General features: G+C 45.8%; 1 protein-coding gene across 19 annotated transcripts in view; it reads right to left on the bottom strand.

Moving 5' to 3' along the window:
- DNM1 (dynamin 1) overlaps positions 1–24,334 on the bottom strand; it is a 64,529-nt gene that overhangs the window by 6,757 nt on the left and 33,438 nt on the right. For 9 of the 19 annotated variants that reach the window (XM_071766284.1, XM_071766286.1, XM_071766285.1 and 6 more), the window contains exons 11-21: positions 21,067–21,153; positions 20,807–20,877; positions 20,317–20,368; positions 19,107–19,118; positions 17,741–17,854; positions 7,060–7,169; positions 6,328–6,439; positions 5,269–5,280; positions 3,805–3,975; positions 3,401–3,642; positions 2,799–3,017 (exon numbers count right to left, since the gene is read on the bottom strand). In XM_071766284.1, coding sequence (XP_071622385.1) covers positions 2,799–3,017; positions 3,401–3,642; positions 3,805–3,975; positions 5,269–5,280; positions 6,328–6,439; positions 7,060–7,169; positions 17,741–17,854; positions 19,107–19,118; positions 20,317–20,368; positions 20,807–20,877; positions 21,067–21,153 — 1,202 coding nt within the window. The remainder of the gene's footprint in view (positions 1–2,798; positions 3,018–3,400; positions 3,643–3,804; positions 3,976–5,268; positions 5,281–6,327; positions 6,440–7,059; positions 7,170–17,740; positions 17,855–19,106; positions 19,119–20,316; positions 20,369–20,806; positions 20,878–21,066; positions 21,154–24,334) is intronic. The other 10 variants (XR_011730279.1, XR_011730278.1, XR_011730276.1 and 7 more) reach the window with 4 other exon arrangements.

The following is a 24,334-nucleotide window of genomic DNA, read 5'->3' as shown; positions in this document are numbered from 1 at the left end:
AAAAGCTCAGGAAAGAGGGAGATAACATGCAGTCCTGAGCACTACCCAAACAGGGAAGAAGCAGGTTAAGATTCATATCTTGAAGGTCTTAAATCACAGTATCAGCAACTCTGACCTCCTGAATAATTGAAGTTAAAGCTGTGTGAAGTTATGCTTACAGTGGTGCTGATCACTTGCATCTTTTTCCTTAGATGCAGCAAAGAACAGAGAACCCATTAATGCCTTCAACAGATTTTTCAGATGGTTAAATCATCCTCACTTAAACCTCTATTTCTCCTTTAAGCTTGCCTAAGTTCTGTCACCTAGAATTTATCAAGCTATTTTCAACTGAAGATTCTAAATACCTGGAGAAATATCTTCATGGTTTTCTTTCCCAGAGCAAATCTTCCTGCATAGCTCCAATAGGCACATAGTCTGAACAGTCCTTCATTGCACACTGGTAGAACCTTGTATTATGTAACTTTCAGCTCTCAGAGGTATGGGCTCCCCTAGTAGACTGAATAAATGTGAAGTACAGAAGCTGGATGGCAAGTCTTGCTTTAAGTGTACTTAATTACATGCAGGAAAACCTTCCTGTGCAAGAAAATGGACTGTGGTGTTCCTATGTGAAAACATGTGTCTATACAATCATGTTTATAATAAAAAAAACCAAAGTGAAGCAACACTTTTCTTTAAGTTCATATTCCACAAAACCAGATGCTCACAGAAGCTGAAGGCACAAACTAACCAAACACCAAACTTCCACACAGGAATCAGTGCACACACACACACAGAGTACATCCAACCACCACCACACACTTCCAGTTCCCTGTGTAACACCAGCTCCTACAGCAAAGTCCACTCATGCCACATCCAAGAGTTTTGCTCCTCTCACAAACACACAATAGTGTAGCTTGGTTAGCCAGGGAAAAGATGGGTATTAAAAAAAGCAACAATGGAGATGGCATTCGTTCACCCATGGCAGAAGGACCCGAGTCCAAGTGCTAGCAGGGAACATTCTTATTCTATATACAGGAGAGGAAGAGAAAGAGTCCCTTGTCATTGGAAATTCTCCATTCATCAGTGAACTCAAATGACAAGCTGGTATCAGGATCCAGAGGAGTCTATGAACAACTGGAAGAATCAGAGAGGGGGATCAGAGAATGAGCATCACTTCACAGCTTCTGGAATTACATTCTCAACTCCAGATCAGGGCAGTCAGTAGCATGCAATCCAACCTACCATCTCTCCATTCTAATGCAAGGGATTGCTAAACATGAAACACTTCTTTACTCTGCTCTAGTGCTGATCCCTACTTTCCTTTAAACCCTTCTACCTCATGCAATAGGCAGAAGAGCCATAAAGATAGGCTATGACAGATTTCTTAAAAAGAAAAGAAAAAAAAAAAAGGCCAGTTTCAGCTCATCTGGGGAATTCTATCATGATGATCAGGTATATAGAATAATATAGAATATTTTTCATGAATGAAGAAATGAAACAGTAAAAGAATAAAGATGGAGAGACAAAAAAGCATAAGTATACTACAAACAAAACCACAAAGTAACAGTATGGAAAAGCAGGGTCACAAGAAGCAAGAGCCAAAATACACTGTAGAAGCATGCAGACATCCATAGGTGCCACCAGCAGGACTGCAGTCCTTGGGGCAACACTGAGAAATGTGTGGGACAAGGTACTGTGGGAGCTGCATCAAGGTACATCAGGAGGACTGGGGCAGAGGCACCAAGAAAGTAAAACCATTTGCACACAGAATCAAAAGGGTCTATAATAATTTTGGACTCATCCATCTCTGAGCTGGATACAGCCTGGCAGAAAACACTTCCCCTCCAAACAGGCAGCACAAAGTATGAGCTGGGGCACTGTCACAGGAGAAAGACTGAACTGCCTCTGCCATACACCATCACCATCATCACACTGGGTGATTCCATAGAAAACAGCAATGCTTCAGACATGTGCCACCAGCACTCAATGGAGAGGAGGTATTTTCCACAAGGGCATTTGATTGAGGAGCTTGGTTATGTTCATTCTTTACTCTGCAATTACCTTCTCTTCCTCATAGGGAGACCAAGTACCCAACATAAAAGCATTCCTGGTTCCAGACTGCTTCTCAAGTCCTATTCAGGAACATGTGCTTAGTTGCACAGAGGATAAACACTTATTACTTTATTTCACTGTGTTTGAAGTAAGTGGACAGGAATGGAATTAAATTCCCTAATGGGAAAGCAAAGTTGTGTGATTTGAACCCTGCAGACTGGAAAATATTCAAAACTGGTTACCAGAAGCAGCAAAAATGCCTAAAAAAAAAAATGCATTTTCCTGACAGTGATAATGCAATATTCTCATTAGCCAAAAAGCATCTGAACAGCTTAGATGAAGGTCTCTCCAACTCACCTTGAAAAACTGAGCCAGAAGAAAAGGGGAAAGTGCAGACTTTGGGGGCCCTGTGCAGAGGGGAACTGATTCCAGTCCTGTGTTTTTTCTGGTGATCACCTCCTACTTGTGAGCAGAGGCTTTGATATGATTGCTTTAATAACAGGGTCCTCTTCCCCCATGGAAGTTTGTGTAGGGAAGAGGCTGCCTCCCTGTTCCTGAGAGCTGCCTTGGCCTTGCCTTATCTGTGCAATGGAATCTCAGTGGAAAATGATGCTCCTGCCTCTGGACCCATTTCAGATACCCAAAGATTGTACCCACACCATGCACTCCATACTCCTTCTTATTGCCCAGGCAGGCCAAGTACCTTCAAGGCTACTGCCCCAAAATTGGATATATCCCACCTGTGTGGAACAGTGTTTCTTACTTACCTGGGAACACCAGGAGGAGCACGATTGGGCCGAGAAGGAACCTGAGGTGGGGGCCCAAAGGGATCAGGAGAGGCACCCGGCCTGGAGGGCACAGGGGGGGCACCACCCAGGGTGGACCCACCAGCAGGAGGTGGTCCAGGAGCTGGGCCTCGAGACCCAGGTCTGGCGGGTGGAACAGCTGGAGCTCTCCTCTGTGGCGTGGGGCTGGATGTAGGAGACCTGGCAAACCAAGAAATTCAACTGCAACAACAGCCTTGGGATCCCTCTGTCACCACCAGGTCCCCTTACGCTGCCTTCAGCGTTCCTACTTTAATTTCGTGTCACTCTTACACACCACCCTTTGGCTTTCCAGAGCCACACCAGGCTTCGGGTCACCTCCAGAGCTACCTCAGGCTCCATCTAACCTAAGGCCTTAGAAGCCTCCAGAGCCCTCCACAGCTTCGGAGGTCTCGGAGCCTCCCAACACACCTACCCAGAGCTCTTCATCCAGAGGGAGAAGAGGGGAAGAGGAGGGACTCTCCCTGCCTCAGTGGGAGGCCCCAGCTTGCCACCAGAGAGGCATCAGGCAGGTCTGTGGGGCTCTCCCCCTGAGCCTCTGGTACCTGCGTCCTGATGGTACGCTCTGCACCTGCAGCCAGGAGTCGTCCACCGGTGGGGGCATAGGGGTGCTGATGGTGCTGGTGTTGATGTCCCCGATGATGTTCAGGGCCTCTTTCAGGGCATGGTACATGCGCAGCATTTCGTCACGGCGCTGGGCCTGCTCTGCAGATTCCTCCATCAGAGTGTTCTGGTCACCACAGGAGTACAAGTTTGCCAGCAGCTCCGAATGGATAAAGTCCTTGGTCTGTAAACAAGCAGCAAATGGGATCAGTTCCCACAGCCTTCCCCAAAATGCTCTGCTCTGTCCCCAGCCTCTTCTTCACATTGCCCTCAGTTTTCCTTCATTCTTTTTGTCCCTCCCTTCTCTACTCCTCCCCACCTCCACTGACCACAGTGGGATAAGTACATTGTTTATCATGAGGTGCATGATTGTCTTCGGCATGAGGTCTCTGATGGTTTTGTTGACAATTGCCATGTAGGAATCCACCAGGTTCCGGATCGTCTCCACTTGTCTCTCCAGCTGAGGGTCCATGGAGTGCATGAAATTGTCTGCTCCATTCTCCTCTGCTTCGCTGGCCTGCAGAGAAAAGGAGAAACAGATTGGTTCTTCAAATGCAACACAAAATCAGCTTTTCATCAGAGCACCAGGAGGAGTAAAGAAGGGAACACACAGCAAGCACATGCAATAAATAACTTATTTAAATTTACATTTTTGTGCTGTGGCTATCCACATATAGCTCAGTTTGTGCAGACTTCTCCATCTCAGATCTGAGGAGCTTTAACAATAAAGCTGCTCTCTTAGTAGGAAGTTACTACACAAAGGAGAAGGGCAAAGGGGACTCTTGACCAGCATTCACAGGCTGTGGCTCTAGTGAATACTAAAAGCTGCACTTTTACTTCTATTTTTTTCCTTTTCAATGTTAATAGCTTCCTGAAAGGTTCTTCCTCTCAGCTGGGTTTTCCATGTCCATATTCAGTTCAGACCTGAGAATAACTCACCATAAATTAAAACCTTACAGGCTCTCTGACACACTGGATCTTTATCCTCATTATACAAATGTGAAAACGGATACAGAGAGGTGAAATACCTGCTGACCTCACACAGACAAGGAGATGGAGTAACCTGGAAAACCTTCCTGATCACTTTAACTGCAAATCCTGCATTGTAAGTCAATTATTTTTTTTCATGCCAGGCAGATGAATCTCTTCCCATCTGTCTGAAACAGAATGTTAAGCTTTCTGTAAGGTAAATCCTGGACTGTGCTGCTTGACAGCAAGAAATGGCTAAGGCTCATCCACTTGGTGTCAATTTCAAAGCAAAGCATGAAGATCTGCTGTCTTTCTCAATGCTTATTTTAAAAAGCAACTTAATTTGAAAGAGAAAAATCTTTCCTTTAAACTAATCCAGTCTGAAGGATTTGCAGCATTTGTGTAGGAAATTGCTTATCTTTTGTTACATGAAAATATGTATTTTCAAATATGTGAAAAAAGGCAAATTAATTTGTTCATTTGAGCTTCTCCTGGAAAGATCTCACATAACGAAGGAACACAAGGCCTCAATGAGAAACAAAGTAAAGGAAATGGACATCAGACAGGACAACTTTAAAAAAGAAAAAAAAAAAAAAAAGGGTCAAAAAAACCCAAAAATAAGTTTGCACCAAGATTCAGAAGTGATACAAAAAGGGAGAAATAAAAAGAAAAAAGGCAAACTCAAACCAAGAACAGAAACAAACAGCAGCAATCCAACAGAAGGTACAAAGAGGGAAAAGATGCAAATGCCTCTCAGGAAATGGTGACAAAAGGAAAAACAAAAGAGAACTATTTGGTGAGAGCCCCAGGTGGCAAAACAGGCAGAGAGGATCAGACTTACTTTGTCCTTGTCCTGGCAGGCCAGTTTGAGCATATGTGGAAAAAATTAAAACAAAAAGGGACAATAAAAAAAAAAAAAAAAAATAGAAGATGACTTTTAGTTGGTCTCAAAATCTTGAGAAGATCCCATCACAGAACTGAACAAGCAAAAGACCAATCCCACTAAAAATACATCAATACTTAGGTTACCCTGGAAGAACAACAACTGAACTGTTTAGCTAAACTGAAAATCAGAATTGGAGGCTCTGCAGAGGAAATGAGTTTGTTAGCAACAAAGGGCACTTTACTTACCAGCTCATTACACAGAGTTTTGAGACAGTCAGCCTAGCAATCAGTGTGCCTGTGTCAAACCACTCCATTTGCACACCAACAGGTGGCACATGTCCTTTGTCAGTCTGTGTCTGAGAGGCTCAGTCTTGTTAAAAGCCAATTTGAAGTCATGCCACTGTTAAGATCCAGTCCCTAATCCTCTTTAATATCACATCAGTTTGTCAGAAAATGCTTTAAGGCAAACCCCACCATCTTCAAATGTACCAGGAAAGGCAGGAGTCTATTAGAAGCAACAAATAAAAATGGACAAGCAATTATCACTTCTTTAATGGGAAAACTATTTATAGCAGCTTCCTCTCACAGAGGAACAGGAAGGCTTTGAAGAGGAACATATACCACAATTCCCTGGAACATACTTTAAAAACAGAGTGTAATGCCAACAAGCAAGTTGTGGGACAAGGCTAAGGGAAGAGATAAGAGGTCTTGCTAACATAGCCTATTAAGGTATCTAATCAAACAAAAGGAAAATTCAAAGGACATCCCCATCAGGGTTTAAGGCAGTCTTTGCCTACTTATCTCTTCTTTGAAGCTGTCAGTTACTTTATCCCAAGCTTCCCTAAAGGAAGCAGCAGAACATATCAAAAACCTAATTTTTTTGTTCCGAAATATCCTCAGCTCAGGAAAAAGAAAACACTTTAATGAACTTATTTTTAACATAAGAGGATGCAGCTACCCTTCTTAAGATACATGCTCTGTCCCTTTTCATCCCATTATCATGGCTGTAACTTACCCCAACACGCTCTGGGTAAACTCCAGCACGAAGGAAGGAAGCTTTCCAGCTGTCCACCTCCTCCTGGGTCTCACAGGCCAGCTCCAGCTGCCTGTAGTCTTTGTAAACATTCCTGAGAGGAAGACAAAACATTTCATTCTTATATATTGCCAACCAGATATCTGCCCATGTATGACAGATTATGCCAATAAATCGTTTTAAAAGACACTTAGGCCCTTCCTAGTTGTCCCCATGGTGACTTTGCAGAAGGGATTATGAGCAAGTTTGATTGCTCCAAGATCAGTTATGTGTTTCAACAGGGCATGAAAGAGATTCCCCTTTGAATTCTGCTTGCTCTTGGCTGTTGGACTTCTCCAGCCAACATGGGTCCCTTATCTCTAATGATATTCCCTAGTCACTCACTAAAAACACTGATTATAAATATATACTCCAGCCACAGACAAACTCATGTAACCACACCAAAAAGCTCAAGGCTAAGGTCACCCTGCAGGACATGTGCTTGTGAAGGAAGGAAATGGTACACAACTGGAAGTCCAGAAGGAATGCAGTCAAACTTCTTCTTTTAAAAGAAAGAAGTCCTCCATCTCCTCCAAAAATTACTGTCCCCAAAGGATATACACATCTTCCCTGACCAGCTATCCCACCACACTCACCTCTCCTCCCTCTGATCTAACATCACATCAATCCTGCCCCACCTTCAATGGCTTGGGGTGTGTTGAGATGTGAGCATACCTCTGTTCAGTGTTGAAGAGAGCAAAGATGTGCTTGCTGGACATGAACCCCTTCTCAACATCTCGCAGTTTCAGGTTATCCACTGATAACATGTACTTCTTCTCCTTCTCCTGAAAAAGGGATCAGCCACAAGTCACTCACTGCTCCACTGTAGGCTCTACTCTGCCAGAAACACAGCCCAGCATCACCAGGGAGGCATTCTCAACCCAGGTCCTCTGGTCCCTTAACTCTGTGAGAAAAGGGACCTCAAGAAAAAAGAGCTTGTTCTCTGTGACTGCTTCTGTGATGTGGCCCAATAACCCTGCCCCATGAGCTCCTCCAGGAGCACTGCCCCAATTCCCCAGGCTGTGATCAACATCAAGGTCTTCCTCCCAGCAAGGAGCTGATCAGCACCAACTCCCTTACCAGCTACTTGACCCCCAGAGGAGGTCTGCCTGGGAAAGGCTCCTCACACCTCTCTTCTCAGGACACCATTAATGGAGGTGTCAGGACACCATTAATGGACCAGCAGCCACTGCTGCTGGTCAGAGAGGGGAGAAGCAGCCCCCAAAGCCCCACTGTTGCCAAGGCAATGCTTTACCTTTAATCACTACACACCTCCCTCCAGGCTCAGGCATGTGACAGAGGAGCTGGTTTGACACAGATGGTATGGATTATATCAGCTTAAATTCACCACTTCAGAAAAACTGACTTTCTCACTTTATCCTATCCTTCTCCTACGCTCCATTGGCTACTGTGAACCCTTTAAAAGTATTAATTAATCAATAATAAATATGCATCAGAAGATCAAAGAGCAGGTCTGGATACAATAATACAGGGTACTGCAAGCAGGGTGCCCAAAAGGTTCTTTTGTTAAAAAAAAATCCTGTAACTATGCTCACTAATGAAAATTTCATGCTCTAAATTATTAGGAGCCCAAGCAACATGGACTGTTTACTGCTTGGTGAATGTTAAAAACCAGCATCTGAAACCCAGCACCCACAACCTTCCAGTCTGGTTCTTATGAGAGCTTCAGCTAAGGACAGAACAAGGCATCTGAAAGCCAACATCAATATTTTTCACCCTAGATACCACGTTTCTAACATAAGAAAACCTTGATTTTATTGTTTAGAATTACAGTCAGAAAGTCTCCCTGCTTAGTCTCGATTCTGAATCGACAGCAAATTAACAGAAGTAAGGTTGGTTCAAGGTCCCTGTTGGGAACATCCAGCTCCAGCTGGGTACTATCCCTCAAGACAACAAGAGAGGGAGCCAGCACACTCCAGAAGGCAGAATGCAGCTATCCAAGACTGAAATAAACCCAGCACAGTTCTGTGTGCAAGCACGCATGTATCACTGTCCCTTTGTGAGCATCTTGGGTGTCTGCAGACCTTCCTTGGCTGGAAACAACACCACATGATTGCTCTCAGGGGAAACAGGAGTGGAAAACAAAAGGCTGTCAGCAAGCAGATCCTCAAGAGCCAGCTAGAAAAAGAGGGGTAGGGAAGAGCAGCAGATAAGGATGACAAAGCTGCTGAGGTCAAACACCCAGAGGACACCAAGTCCAGCCTTGCATCCTCTCAAGTTTCAGTTAAATTGACTCTGCTTTGCTAAGGATCCCAGGCACTACACAGTTCAGACATATCCCAAAGATCAAACTCTAACAGCCCAGTATGAAATTTATGCAACAAGAATATCCCAGAAGCCAGCACCTAGAAAACAAGAGCTCTCAAATTTTCAATTGTCTCTCAAAAATGCCAGGCTATGAAAGCAGAGCTCTTCCAAGTAAATTTCCCTGGATTTTTTAATACTGTCCATCAGTCTAGACTAGAGGTGGACAAGCAGTTCTGTGATGTGACATCTGTCAGCCATGTAGTGGTATTAGAGCCATGCAGACCACTTGGGGTTCTGAAAGCCACAAACATCTTCCAGCTTTCTATTACTCTGGGTTATTACTACACTGGGTTAGGTTGATCTAGTGACCTAGAAGTGAAGTACAGCAACTGCCAAGTCCCTAGGCAAGACAGCCCATCCTCACTGCACTTTCACTTAACCAGACCTCCGTGGTTCCACCCCACAAAGTCCCTAGGCTAGCAAAAAAAAAAGAAAAAACACAAAAAACCAAAAAACCAAACCAAAACAACTGATGTTAAAGCTTCCTGAGAAAAATCATTCTGCATTAGACCCATTTAATTCCACAGCAATTTAGCAATGGAGTAATTCTTCAGGAAAAAAGTCAAAAGGTAAGGGAATCCCATGTCCCAGATATGGAAATCCATGCTTTTTGGCAGAGTTTTGACTTCTACCCTCTTTCCAAGCTCTTGCATAAATGCTGCTGCACGACCAAGATAGCACTATCTCTGCATGATGATCCTTCCCTACACTGGAGGAGAGATGTGTGTATTTGTCTGCCAGCATAAAATACCAGTCCCCTGCCTCTGAGGTAGCAAGATCAAACGGAGGACACTGACTCAGGGACCCCCAACACACCCACGCTGCAGGGCACCACAGACTGCAGTGAGCCCTTGCTGCTCTCCATCTCCCCACACCACCCCCTCCCCGTCCTCCACTTCAATCTTTCCAGCTTCTCAGTTTTCAACTCAGCCTGTTTTATATCAACACTCTGACTTCATTTCCTGAATGTAGAGACAGGAAAGCGTGGAACGAGCTGCCAAGGGCTGAGCCTCTCCAAACTTTGGCTGAGCCCTCTGCCCATATGTTAGCAATCTGGCAGTGTGTGCTATGGCTGAACAGCATCCTGGCCAAGAGGGGGAAAGGGCTTCTCTCTCTGGCTTTCCAGACTTAGAGAGGGGGAAGGGAGAAAATAGAGCCAGCACACATTGAAATGGGAAAGTAGTTTGTGAAATACCATATTCAAAGCCCTCAGTCTGATCCCAGGAGGCTTGTGCTGCTCATATCTCCCCTCATCTGTGAGAAGAAAAAAAACCAACAAAAAACCAGGCAAAACAGAGTATATGTTATATAAAATGTGCACATTGGCTGTGAGTTAATATGCAGAGCCATGAGGCCAAGGAGAGGTAGTGAAGGGGCAGAAGCACTTACCCTGGGTGTACAAAACAGAATATGGATGCCCAGTGTTAGGTAGGGGATGCTGTAGGCATGGGACTAGGTACCCCTAATCATGGCTGCTGGTCCCAAGGGCTGTCACACCACTTGCATGCAGAACTGCAGAAAAAGGACTGCCAGCTACTTGCACAGGCACAAGAAGTGCCAGAGGAATACTCCCCCGCCCCCAGTGCAGTACAGATACAGCCATATGGCTCTGTACTTTGCATCTACTGAAGAAAAGAAAAAATACACATGGCCAGGAAGGAGATCAGGGTTCATTTAGCCATTCCAGTTGTGGGGTGTGAAGCACAATAGCTGGAGGAAAAAAGGGATGCTGCAGTTGCAGACTGATGTTGCAACATCCATAGTGTAGCTACACTCCTCCTCATTGTGGCTAAATTTTAAAGATTAGTTTTGGCCAGAGACAGCAATGGTTTAATTGCTGATAATCTGAATTATCTGTTGCTACTCTGTAGGTAATAACCTACATGAAGTTCATGAAACTCAGCAGGCAACAAGCCAGCCCTACTCAAAGCATTTCCTCCATTCAACTGGACTGCCACAAACAGCAAGTTACATTTTTCTACTCTTGGATGCAGGCAAAATGAAGCTGACAGATGCATGTGTGGGCTCCCCTAAGGTTGGAAATTGGCACTAGAAGTACAAGAAAGTAGTTGGCAGCATTATTAGGGCTCAGTTTGCATTTGGAGCACAAATAAACTAATTAAAGGTTTCCCTGTAGCTGTTTTGACAAACACCTCCTTTTGCATATAGACAAGTCTGAGGCTACAGGACAAAGAGCATTACCATTGTTTTAATTGGTGGCCATGCAAAATTAGGAGACATTTATCTTGCTTAAACCTCTTAATCTCCTTTCCTTCTTGTAAGACATTAAAAGCTCTATGGGTAAACAAACCCGCCCCAGAAATGACTGGAGTTTCAGTCAAATCATTTGCATTAAACAGATGCACAGTATTTTGAAAAATCTTGCAGTAAAACTCAAATTTAAAAAACCATTAACATCATAATTCACAAGAAACACAGCGCATTAACATATGCACAATATGAGACTATTAGGAAGACATCTCTAAAAAAGAGCCTGGAGTATTTGACAGCAAGTTAGCTGAGCCTGTTACGTTGAACCATCAGCCCAAAGAAGATGCTACCAACCAGTTGCCACTTCTTGTCTTTGCAAAGAGAATGAACATTAGAAGAACTGAATTTCTGAGCTGTGAACCTTCCAGGAAGCTCCAGCCATACCACAACATACGTGAAGCTCAAGAACATCTTTACAAAACACAGCCCACCTCTGTCACTTAAGTTTTACCCTCAGAACAAACCCTCCCTGCCCACAGATGCAAAGCAGCTGTAGTGGCTTGTGTGCTTCAGAAAGCTGCATTGCTTTAACTTAAACAACACTTCCTAAGATTTTAAGCTGATTTAGTTCAAAAGCTCTAGATGCTAGGCCTGGACTCATGTGATTAATCACAGCCATTACTGTTGGCTTAGTTAGCACAACAATGATAATCAACTCAGCTGCACAGAAGATTTTTACATTAGCTGAAATACTGTGCAGATTTAAACACGCAGCTAAGTGCAACCCTAGGAAGCCACGAGAGGGTGTATGGGAAAGCACAGGCAGAAACTCAGGAGCTCAAGAGAAGCTACAGTGCTCAGAACTCCACTGTTGTGACCCAAGGTGACAGCAATGCCTTTGCGAAGGACAAGCACACATTTCAGGGATGAACCATGCCAACAAGTATGCGACTTGCTTTGACAAAACACAGCAAAGTGTTGCACACCTCCAGGAAAAGGAGAGGGCTGGTTACCTTTCCCCAGTTAGAAGCAAAGCGGGAGTTCTGGGAATTCCTATTTTTCACCACAGATCTTAACCAGCATGCACACAAGAGAAGGCGATGCTGGAAAGGAGAGATGCGGAGCACATAAAACCCTCTTTATCCCTGCAGCACCAGGGAGAGATGGAGCAAACAGCACGGGCTGGGGCTAACATCTGGAATCGTTAGATGGGAGTCGAGCGCCACAGAAAGCGACAGCATTCCTCAAGTTTCCATGCGGGGCAGGGAACCTTCCTTTCCCCCTGCACAACCCCATCCGTCACCGCTCGCTTCCTGCCAACCTCCGGCCTTCCCAGCAGCCAGCAAGCTCCTCCCTCGAGTCTAGTTAGCTTTCCACTGCCACGTCAATTGAGGCAGAAGGACAGAAGGGAAGCAAGAAAGGAGGGAGCAAAAACCAGAAGAGGGAGGGAGGGAGGCTCAGCAATGCCAGAGTGGGGGGAGAAAAAGAGGGAATGAGGACTGCTCCTTCAGTAGCTGGAGGTGAGCTGCAAAGGCAACTGGCCAAGATGGGTCAAAGAACCCTTTTTGAAGACTCAGAAGCAAAGAGTGGTCCTGGTTGAGCTTTGCTCCGGACCCCAGGCAAAGGGCTGATCTACAGGAGAGAAGGGGATGAGGGTGTGTGGGGCCTGGGAATCCTCCCACACAGCTCCACGGGAGAAAGAAAAGGAGCTGAATGCAGCAACAAGCTCTGCACACCTGGGTGACAGCCAAAACTTCACAGCATTTCCTCCTCCAGCAGCACTAATTGATTTTGTTTTTTCACCCCCTCTTTCTATAAAGGTGCAGCGCACCCCAGGTGGAAAACAGGTACCAGCCTGACACCAGCACTGGAAGAGCAAGGAGCTTGGAAACTCACTCCAAATTGGAAACAGGCAGAGAGCAACATTTCTTCTTCCCAGCTGCCCAAGGAGGATGCTTCTTCAACCAGGACTTGGACTTTCTTCCACACCCCCACCCCCACACCTCCATCTCTGCCCTCAAAACCCCATCTGAAAAGCAGGGAGGGAGAAGGACTAAGGAGCTGCTGACAGCCGGAGAGCAGACCACAGAGGCTCCACTCCGTCTGCCCAGTGTTCAGACTACCTGTTCAGGACTACAAGATTGTACAGTAGTCTGCACATTGGTTAGGCTGTGCTGGGATACACCACACACTGCCAGTGCTGCACGGGGACGGCAACACCTGCACGGCAGAGGGAGATGCTTGGAGCGGGTGGGCTGTGGGAATAAGAGCTGCATGCGAAGGTCACTCACCCCTCCAGCTGGGAGGCTACAGCCCTTTGGAGTCACGCTTGATGATCACTTTTACCTGCCTGCTCACCAGCCTACTCACAACCCTCCTAATCCTCCTCCATCTCTCTCATCCCCTTCTTATTTTTTCCACCTTCACGCACTTGTCCCGGGGGTAGCTGTGCTCAGGATGGTTTTGTTTCACCTGCTAAGCTCTGCCATAAACTGCAGAGATAGACCTGTGGGCCTGGCAGAGCTACAGCTGCCCTGTGCTTTGCTACCTGGGAAGGCAGGATCGAGCAAGAGAAAGGTGACTGGAGACAGGGAATTTCACATTGTTAAGAACGTTGGGCATTAATATTAAGAAAAACCCACAAAGGATTGAGAGTTGGAGGTGTGGATGCTCTGGAAGCTGTGTTTGCTTTGATGTTTGTCTGGAAAAGAGAACATACAGTGAAAGGATAAATGAGGACTGATGAAAGACATTATCCATGAAAAAATATGCACTTGTGAAAAATGAGTGAATAAATGGAAAAGCTCCACAGAGAAGAGAAGAAACTTGTTCCAGAGAACACCTGAGATCAGTTTGGAAGCAGGAGAGGAAAAACCTCAGAGCAAACCTGCAACTATCATCTTTAAACAATCCAGACATAAAAACCTGGTTGCAGCCAGATCCATAACAGCAAGTTTCTGATGACTCCTGGGCATCAGAGCAAAGACAAAAGGATTCCTACCAGCCAAGCTGGGCCTCAAGGACATGGACTGCAGGGGGGGCTGAGAGGAGGAGGTGGGGGCAAGCAGGGGGAGTACATGCATGAGCAGTGGGGGAGCAATCTCAGTATTGATCAGTGTATTTATTTTTAGTAATTTGTATTTGTGTACCAGATGTTGCCAGGTAGAAAATAAGCAACAAATTTAGTGACTGTCAATAGGGTCACAGCTTCCCTAGGACAGAATACCTTTGTACTTCAAGCACAAGAGAAAGCAGAAAGACAGAAAAAAAGCTCAAGCACAACTAATGCAGCAGTAATCAGTATGATGCATAAGGAATAAGCAGCACCCTCCACATACCTGGAAGTACCAAAGCTCCATACCCACCCCTTCCATACACACACAGGACTCAAGTGCACTGGCACTGCATGCAGCACACAGGTACTTCTGTACAAGCAAATAAGGCCACATCATTCTCATGTAGTCACCTGTTCTGACAAACCCCAAATTCCTACCACTCAATTTACCTGCATAAGGACAGAAGGTCTCATCTGAACTGTGCATTCACACAAATTCCCAAAGGGAACAGCAGACATATCCATCTATGCAGCTGTGCAAACACTCTGGCACAGTCACTCCAGCAGAAACAGTCACCCTTGCAGAGCAGAGAGCACAAAGGGGTCCCCTCCAGCTTCACTGCTAGGGACCACTGAGCACACTGCTCATTGCATCTTGCCTACAAGGTTCCCACCAGCAGCAGCTCCAGCCCAGCTCCAAGACCCTCCTTCCCAGCAGAGGAGCAGACTCTGTGCTTTTTATAAGGGACTCAGGCAGAAGGACTGAGCAAATCAAGTTCTTGCATCGTGTCCACTATGGAGGTTGCTGAGCAGCTAAAGCAGCCTGTGTGCTCTGCTGCTGCTCTGGCCCTGAGGACACAGTGGCCTCCTTGGGCAAGGAAATCTCACTCTATATTGCCAGCAGCCAGAGCCAGCTCCTCCCCACCGCTGGCCTGCAGCATAACCCCACAGGGTTCAGGCAATGCAGGGACCTCAGGAGGGTCTCCAGGTCTTGGGAGGCCAGCTTTCTGTGGGGCCACTCTCCATGGGGCCAGTGTTTGACTCACTGAAAGGAGACAGGAAGAAAAACAGAGCCCAGGAGCACACACACATGCTCCTGGCAGCGGGGCAGACTGGGGAGCCAACTTTCCACCCCCGCCTGGCCTGCTCCTTCCTTCCCCTCCCACTCCCCAGCACACTCCTTCAGGCCCCTCCAGAGCACCAACAGCCATATATCCCTGCTCACATGCAAGGCTGGGCCCTTTAAGACATTTTAAGTCTCAGTTCCTCTCTTCAGAGGCAGAGAAAAAAAACAAGCCAGCACTGCGGAAAGACTGGTATGTCACTAATGGGGTCCAGATGTCTTCATCCTGCAGACGCTGGGTCCTGGCTTCCAAAACAGGGCAGGGAGAGGCTGTGCCCCCTCTTTTCTCCTCCCAGCTCCAGAGCTGCTATAGCCTAACCCTCACCCCCACCACACACCTTCTCACCCTGCTCCTTCTTCCCCCATCATCGCCCACAGCTCTGCCACCAGCACTTCCCATCCACACAAGATGGATTCAGCTCCCTCCTGGTTCCCCTTGGAAAGCTGCCAGAGCGCTGAGGAACTGGGACAAGAGAGCCCACAGAAATGCAGGGTGGGGCAGACAAAGCCTCTCCCCCCCTTCCTCCCAGAGCTTAAATGAAGAAAAATCATGGCTTCCAGCCTTTAAAAACACATGAGAACACTTCAGGAGGTGTAGAGGACACGAGTCCTCCTGAACTGGTGGCAGGGGAGAGCTCTGGGACAGACATACAAAGAGAACCCTGTCTGACAGAGGAACATGCCCTGCAGACAGCTCGTAGGGATGGAGCCAGCTGCATGCAGGGCTGAGGGCAGGGAATCTCCATATGCTCAAGGCTCTCCAAGCTGCCCTTCAAATGCACCAACTTTTGGCCTCACTCAACTATGGAGCCAAGGTGGAAATTGCTTCCCTTCTCCCTCAACATCAGCCAGTGACCAAGGAGCTAAACTTCAAAAGGAAGCAAACAAAAACATGTTTCCCCTTCCCCCCTGCTCCCACTCAGTGGAAGACAAAGGCTCCTTTCTCAGAGGCAGCTCAGACCCCATCAGCACTGGGTCCTCCTGTGTTTAAGGGACCGAGGCTGCAGGGAGCTGTTTACATTAAGCAGCTCTGCCTCTTGCTATAGAGAAGGGAAACACTACAGACCACCAGTTGCTATTGACCCCCAAGGCTACCCTCCCTCAGGAGAAAAAGGAGGTCCAATCCCCATCTTAGGCAACTGGAATTTATCAACAGTTTACACATCCCCACTGCAGCCCTCCCTCCCACTCTCGGGGGAAGAACAGGGAGTTCTGATCATCTCTGCAATACAGATGGAGCAGCTGGTTTTGATTAAACTACTTGATGTTTATAACCACTCGACCTGCATATACAACCTAGTGGAAAGTGAAGCCTCCTCAAGCAGCTCTGAACACAAAGGGAAGGGGTCTTACAGCTGAGACACACAGATTTATCAAAAGACATTTCAGTGCCTGGTTCTTTAATTAGGAAATTGCTGCCTGCTCATCCATAGCAGCACAGCAGCGGTCTCCATGCAGAAAGTGATATTTAGGGGCTGATTCATCACTGTATTTGTCATCATTTCCACCTGCTGAGAATGAAACAGACCCACTGATACCAACTAGAGAAGCCAGCCCCATCTGCAGCTCCAAGGCACACTACTGTGTTCCTCAGAACACCTGAGGGGCACAAGCCACAATAAGAAGCAGAGCAGTTTAATTGCAATCAGAAACCCCTCATCAACTCAGAATGCATGACTACCAGACCAAGCATTTTTCATCCCCCAGCCCATTAAGTGGAGCTAACTGTTTCAATCATGTTCTCACCAAAACCATCCAGCTATTATTTCTCTTTACAAAGTAATCAGAAAAGACAATTATCTACCTTTGCCTTGCACACAAAGCAACACATTGTTGACAATGTTAATTTCAGCTGTGACAATTCTGTTCACTTATATTCAACATATATATACATTTCCAATTGAAGCAGAAAGACCCCACAGCACAATGCCAGAATTTTTAAGTTCAAAATTTTCAAGGAACTCTACAAAGTAGGTCCATGTTCCCATCAGTGATACTCTGTACATCACTATTTTGAGCAGTACTCCAAGCATTCACGATTCAAACAATTTTAAAAACAATCAGTCAGCTGGTACGTTTAATATAGAAGCATTAAAAAAAAATATATATATATATTCCTGCTTTGTAGGTTTAGGTTTAACCTCCTGAGGATTCAGTAAATTACTCAGTCAAGAGTCAACACATAAGCTTCAGGAACACAGCTTTCACTGATACACTCAGAAAGGAGCTTTTTTTCTTGTGACCATGAGAGATGAATGAAAACCTCTGCCATGTTCCTTCAGGAAACTCATGGTGTCCCCAACAAATAAAGAAATAAGTCCAAATCTTGGAGCTAACCTATCACACCCTTGATAACAGCTGCCACAGCAAGACAAACGAAGGTGAAATTAATTCCAAGTGTCTGTCAACTTTCTGCTGTGCCAGGGCTTTGAACATGGATGATACTCCTTATGGGTCAAAAAAGCCATGTTCACATCAATTCAGAAATGCTGAGACCACAGGGAACATGGCCCAAGGACAGTTTCAGACAGTGTCACAAGCTGCAGACTGTACTCAGAAGACACATCTAACACTCAGTGAACTGAAGGGTTATCCTCATTGGGTATCTGAGACTCGAGCCACAGAATGAAGCTACTCACCTCATCATCCTTGTACCAGGAGAGGTTCTCTGCTGTCAGGACAAACCAGTACTCCTTGGAGCCACCCTTCATGATCCCAATGTTGTTGATGGTGAGCCAGCCCTTTCGGATGACCTAAAGTGGTAGAAGCAGTGAGCATTAACAAAGCCCCTAAAAGCCTGGCCTTAGGCAACAGAGGAAAGATCAGAGGGTAACCCTACACAGAGTAGTATGGAAAGACAAGGAACACCATGCTCTCTGCTGCTGCCAGAAGAGCCCCCCACTCAACCAGCCAATGAAGGTTTTTGCCTCAAAAGGGCCAGGAACAGTATGAAAAGGACGCAGGAAAGAACCTGACAGCGCTGTGCATTATCCCCTCTGCCAAGAGGAATGCAGGAAGAACTGCATCAAGAGTACCTCAGACACTGGCACAACCTACAAGCACCAGATCACAGCAACACACCCAGAAAAGGCCATGCCTAGAGAAAATCAGGACACCAGCACACCTGTCAGCACACTGCAGTGAGGAATACTTCACCCAGCTCTGGGGTAGGGTGAACCAGTTCAAGAAGAAGAGATGGGCAAGCAACCCAGAGAGAACTGAGTTTAGTGAAAAAGAGACACTAAGTGTAACAGAACAAAATGGTGCATCTGGAACTGGTACCCTGAACTACAGCATGCCAGGGTATTTGAGTAGTTGTATTAATTAGGGCAAAACAAGTTCCTTTTAGTCTGTACATCAGCCAGGCTACTATTCTCTAGGGAACTCCAATTCACCAAGTGCTTGTATAGAGCCTCACACATGCAGTAATCAAATGCAAGTTTGCACCAGCTTGAACACATTAGCTTGTGTATTACTGTATTTCTGCAGTGTTAACACTCCAAAACATCCACATGCATTCTGTGTGTGCACCTTGTTGGATGGATGTGCTTGCTGAAAACTACCGGGCACTGAAAAACCATGCAACTGCATCCTGGCAAGCTGCACTCTGTGAGCAACCTACCATAGGGGTACACAATCCTTTTAATTGTCAATTTACCCTATAAAGGTAAATATAGGAGCACTGGATCTTCATTTCATGCCTACTGTTAAGCTCGAGATAGTCCTATTCTCTCTGTGGACAGGAGGGGGCAGTGAAACAGAACCACACATCCTTGGATTACTGCTTTTTATCTCCACCCACTCAAAAGATGTACCAGCAGTTCAGAATTTTTCCTCAACATTCTACCTTTCCACATCATTTCTGCTTCACCTGTGCCTAGTGCCAGCTTCCCTCCTCTCCCCATTCAGCAGCAGAGGGAATAATTTGTCTACACACTGTTCTTGCCTTCCCAGATGCAACATTAATGTTCATTAGCACACCCTGCTGAGTGGCCTTCTACTCACCAGGATCTCATCCTGCAAAGGGGAACCATAGCAACAGCAGCAGAGCAGGAGAGGAGCAAAGAGAGGAGAGATTGTTACTAGGAAAGCTGGAGCAGGAGAAGAGGCTCAAAAATTAAAATAAATTGGAAGCTGGTACCAAATCTTTTACCCCAGATGTTAACAAAAGCAACCCCCATCCCAAAATAAAATCTGCTAACGGGAGAGCCAAAGCGCTTTAGGAGTTTGCCCTTTGCACTTCCACACCCAGCTCTTGTGTAAGGTGCACTGCAGAGGATGGGGATCCCTACCTACAGCTGCTCTGAGATCTCAGGAAATGGATGCTTGGCCAGTCCAGCCTGCTGACCTACCTACTGCCAACAGCACTGAAACAGGCTGCACGTTTCTGTGCAGGGAAATGTGGTCAAAAGTGTTATAAGGAGGATGGATGTCAGGAGTGAATGTTTAAAACTACTAAGCAGCAAAAGCCTTCACTTCCATTCTCTGGAGTTGCTTGTAAGGATTTGTTTCTACAAGATCTTCTACCACAGACAGTCTGCCATATCCCCTGCAAAACTAGAAGTGTTGTCATCCCCTTTTTTAAAAAATTTTATGTGCACTCTTCACATAGTTTCTGAAAGAGTAAGGGAACTCCTTCCCTCCCCTGCTGTCTTCTCCCATGGGTGTGTTCTCATCCATACCCAGTGCAACCATGGCTATAATCACCCTTTGTCTCCCTGTACAGAGGTTTAAATACTTCCAGTGAAGTTTTCCAGAAGAGAGTCCATGAACTCTCATGAAACCCCTTTCCAGACAGCAGATGCCACTGATGGGAAAGACAACTAGAAAATAATTCTGTACTGTAACAGTTCAGATCTAGTGCTCTGTACCCCTCTCTTCAGCAGAGGAGCTAGCACAGCCAGTGGAGGAGCTGAACAACAAGGATTTACACAACATCAATAGGGATTTTTACCAGAAAAGCAAGACCAAATCTTGATTACCAAGTATTCATTTCCTTCTACAACTTTCCCTCCATTGCTGCTACATGATCAGTTCTTCCTGACTGCAGCAAGCCCAACACACTATTCTCCAGGTATAAACAGAGTTTGATGAGTGGAAAAAACCCAACAATTTAGAACACTGCTGCATTCAGTCCAGCACTTGTCCACCTGGTAGGTTCCAGGTAGCATACAGGTCCTTCTTGCAGCAGTGAAGGAGATAGAACTTGGCCTACCTGGTTGCCAGCTGCCTTCTTCTTGCTCATCTGGCTGCTCCTCTGCTGAGCACTGCAAACAACAGCAGAAACATTCAAAACCCCTCAGAGGCTCTTCTTTATCACCTGAATCCTGCTCCCACCAGGTAGGTGCTACAGTGAGTTCATGCTCCTCACACCACTGCCCTCCATGCCTTGACAACCCAATCTATTCCCACCAGCTCTCTCAGCCTGGTTTACTCATCTTCTTCCTCCCACCTGGACCACACTTGGGTCACTAACTCTCCACACCTTCTGCTTTCCCCTCCCCCCCGACACAACCCTAATACTTTAACTCCCTATTCCCCTCCCCAGCCTTGCCACTGAAAACCAACCAAGCAGTCCTGAGAGTTGAATGATACTTTGGGACCACACCACCAGCACCAGGGCTTTGCAGCCCCTTCACTGGAGCAGCTATAGGACAAAAGAAACACATGCAGAGAAAAGTAGGCAATAGGAGGTGGGTGCTTACTTGGCAAAGCCAATGAAGTCCTCATGGTTTGTGTTCATGTAAGCCAGCTCAATATCTATGAGAAGCATGACCTGCCAAACCAGAGGCACAGAGGTGAGTGACTGACACCACTAACAGTCAGCAACAGACAGACCCCTGAACCATTGTCCCCCTGTGATCACACTTCTCTGTGTGATCCCTTAACTCAGGCCCCTCTAGGCTGTCCTTTCAAAGGGACACCCCAGCCATCTCCCCTCTTATACCCACTCCTGATTTCCTACCTGGTCTTTGGTCCTGCCTTCTCTCTCACGGATGTGAGTGGTAACAATCCTCTCCATCTCCTCACGTAGATGAGGGTATTGGCTGAGCTGCAGGAGAGAGAGAACACGTGCACATGGGAAAGGGAGGTGTAAAGGGGGAAGCAGCCCCCCCACACGTATACATGCATACATACACCTTGCAAACCAGTATTTTCATGGGAAGTTCTAGAAAGCTGGACTTGCAGAGATTTTTTCCAAGTTCCTGGGGGTCTGTTGGGGGCAAAGTTCAATCCCACTTGCTTTGAGCTTCACAGAAAAGCCCTTTTCACTCTTGCAGCAACCTTTCTGCCTCACCAGAGGTTTGCTCCAAACCCACACCATTATTCCTGATATGAGGCTCTTTAGAAACCCCAAAGGTAAACACACTGCTTAATGCTTGTTGGGGTTTTCCCATTAAAGTGACCGATTTCTCTAGACATTTGGCATCTCACTGTAGTGGGCTAAGTAGGTGAGTGGCCTGGTGCTGTGACCTGCTAAATCCTATGGGAAGTCTCCCTGGCAAGTGAAATGGATTTCAATCCCCATTTGCTGAGGCACTAAGTGAAAGCATTTGTCCTTCTCCAACACCTGGAAGCAGAGACAGAGGATCTGACCAACTCAAGGGTAGATGTCTTCAAGGAACCCTATGCTCTGATCTGTTTCTACCTTCTCTCCACCTGTGCTGGGGCAGGATTACATACCTGAGGTCTGTATCCACATCACACCTACACCACATTTTTGCCACATTACTGAGGGGGGAATACTTTCCAGTTTCCAGTGAACTTTAGTAGCTGTGGTTCAACAGAAGAATATCTACAGCATCCACATGGGAGAAATGCTTCCAAAATCAGCACCCTTAAAGCCCTCTGGGTTTCACACAGCACCTGCCCACTTGCCTAGAATTAAGCCTCTGGTGATTTCAATACAAGTACTGTATACTTCTCACAGTCAGATGAAGTTAACCCTCCAGACCCAGGATCTACCTTTTCTTCCCCACTTGCCTTATCTCCTCTGAAATAATTTCGCCCAATTTTTTGTAACATTACCTCCAACAATTTGACTATAACATCAAAAATTTTTCTATCGGTCTTATACCCCTTCAAGGAGGTGTATAAAATAACCTCACTTGCCTATGATCTGTACAACATTTGTTTTGCTCCTCCAGCTTACCAAAGAGCTGCTGCTTAAACTGTTTCAGTCTTTTGCTCTGTACACATAAGCAACTGTAATGTACTAAAAGGAGCTGGCCCAAATTGTGTAGCTTCAGATCCCACACTATCCAGCAGCAATATTCCCAACAGCTGACTACAGAATTTCAAACTCTTTCAGCACCCTTTCACACAAGCATGTTGCAATAGCCTGGAACTGAACTTCAGGACTGGCTTTCACACTGCCTATTTTCAAATGCGTGGTTTGTTTTGAGGCAGGAAAAAACAAGCAGAGTTTCACCACCACCACCTTTTCTTGAAAGCACAAATGGGGTGTTCTCTATGATCTCCATGGTTCAGGCAGCTGGTTGCTTCAGAGACACACAAGCAAAGCTTCCTGTTTCCTTTGGGGGGTTGGCAAAGGATAGATGGGCAAGTTATGTCAAACAGAAAAACAGGAAGTTGGAAAACCTCTAAGTCTCAGCTTCTTTGCTTCAAAATAAAAAAAAAGTAAAAAAAAAAAAAAAACAACAACAAGAAAACAAACCCCACGCATCAAATCTCCCACCACCACCCCACTTCCAACCAGTACAAATGCACACAAAGTACAAAACAAGTTGTGATTTATTCAGAACCCAGGTCCATCCAGCAAATCCATATGCAAAAGTAAACTGACAGTTCCCATGCAGGAGCTTCCAACCTCAAGCATGCATAGGAGAAGCAAGAGTGGGCAAGGAAAGAAGAGACAGACAAGCCACAGGACATCACACCACCAGGGAACATGCAATAGGGCCTAGAGGGGCAAGGAGTTATCACCAGCAGAACAAACAGCACCCAGAAATGCCATGACTCTGAAAGACAGGAGAGCAGGCGACCCTTCAAGGGGTTAAGTCTGTCAGCCAGGGATCATGTCCCAGCTCAAGTGGGTTTTCAATCCTGTTTTAGCTGCATTTGCCTGTTTAATCAAAATACAAGCTTACAGCCCTCTTTGAAAACCAATTTGTTCCAATGTTCCCTGTTTCTCTTCTTTGCAGATTCCAGGAGTCCTTGCCAGCACACAAAAAGATCAACCTTTAGCTGAAGGGTTGCTGACTTGCAAGACCTTCCTGCACTTCTGAGATACTGCAGTGCAGTCTGGCACAGAAGGTTCCTGCTTTTGGAAAAACACTAGCTAGGACACTGTCCTCCTAAATGTAAGGTCTTACGTGCTTACACCAGCTTTCTGTTGATTTTGGAGCATTTAACCAACTGGAAGAAGCTCAGAATCAGGCCAGTCAGAGAAAAACTGTTAAGGGCTACCTTCTCTTTAACCCTCAACTTTCTCTAATAGTCAAGATAGACAACTGCAGATCTCTTGATACAGCAAAGCTGTACTTCAGTAGAAAACAGATGGGTTTGCCACCTTCTGTGTTCTTTACTGATAGTCTCATACTATTCCATATATGCAGCTCTAATATCTCTACTTAAAGGTTTCTTTACCATCTGGGGTGAAATGAAATAACTGTGACAGCACACAAACAATAACACACAATAGTTCAGAACAGCAACAAACCAAGGCTACAGGACTGTTAAGCTAATTCAAGAGGTGTTAGCCCAAGCAGTCTTCCTTTCAAGAAGGCTTGAGGGACTTCAGTGAGTTCAAAGATTTGGTTTTGTCATCTGAAAGGCAGCATCAGTCCACAAAACAGCGAGCTGGGTATTGCCTTTCAATTAGCATCAGTCCTAAAGTAGCCTTTGCCAGATGTCATCTCCTAACAGCACATGCTCTTGTCCACATCAAGCAGGTAGGGTTGTAACATGCAAGATAAATATTGCAAATTAACTAATACCCCTGTGCTGTTACTACATTATGCCATCAATACTCATCTCAGGCTGGATACTATCCTAAAGCAGTCTGTGGCAGTCACCTCCTACTCTTTCACAGGTGGATATAGGCAAAATTAACCTTCTCACTGCATGCAGACATTTTACTCCTTTTATATTTAGTACTATTACTACACATTTTCATTGATGTAGTTATTTTCCACCTATAGCATCTGCCCCCCTGGTCTCTCCAGCTTTTATTACAGCCTTTAGTCTCCCTACAGTGTCACTTACAATCA

Source organism: Heliangelus exortis, chromosome 22, assembly GCF_036169615.1.
Source record: "Heliangelus exortis chromosome 22, bHelExo1.hap1, whole genome shotgun sequence".
NCBI lineage: Eukaryota > Metazoa > Chordata > Aves > Apodiformes > Trochilidae > Heliangelus > Heliangelus exortis.
The sequence above is the reverse complement of the archived record's forward strand: the minus strand, read 5'-3'. Positions and strand labels throughout refer to the sequence as shown.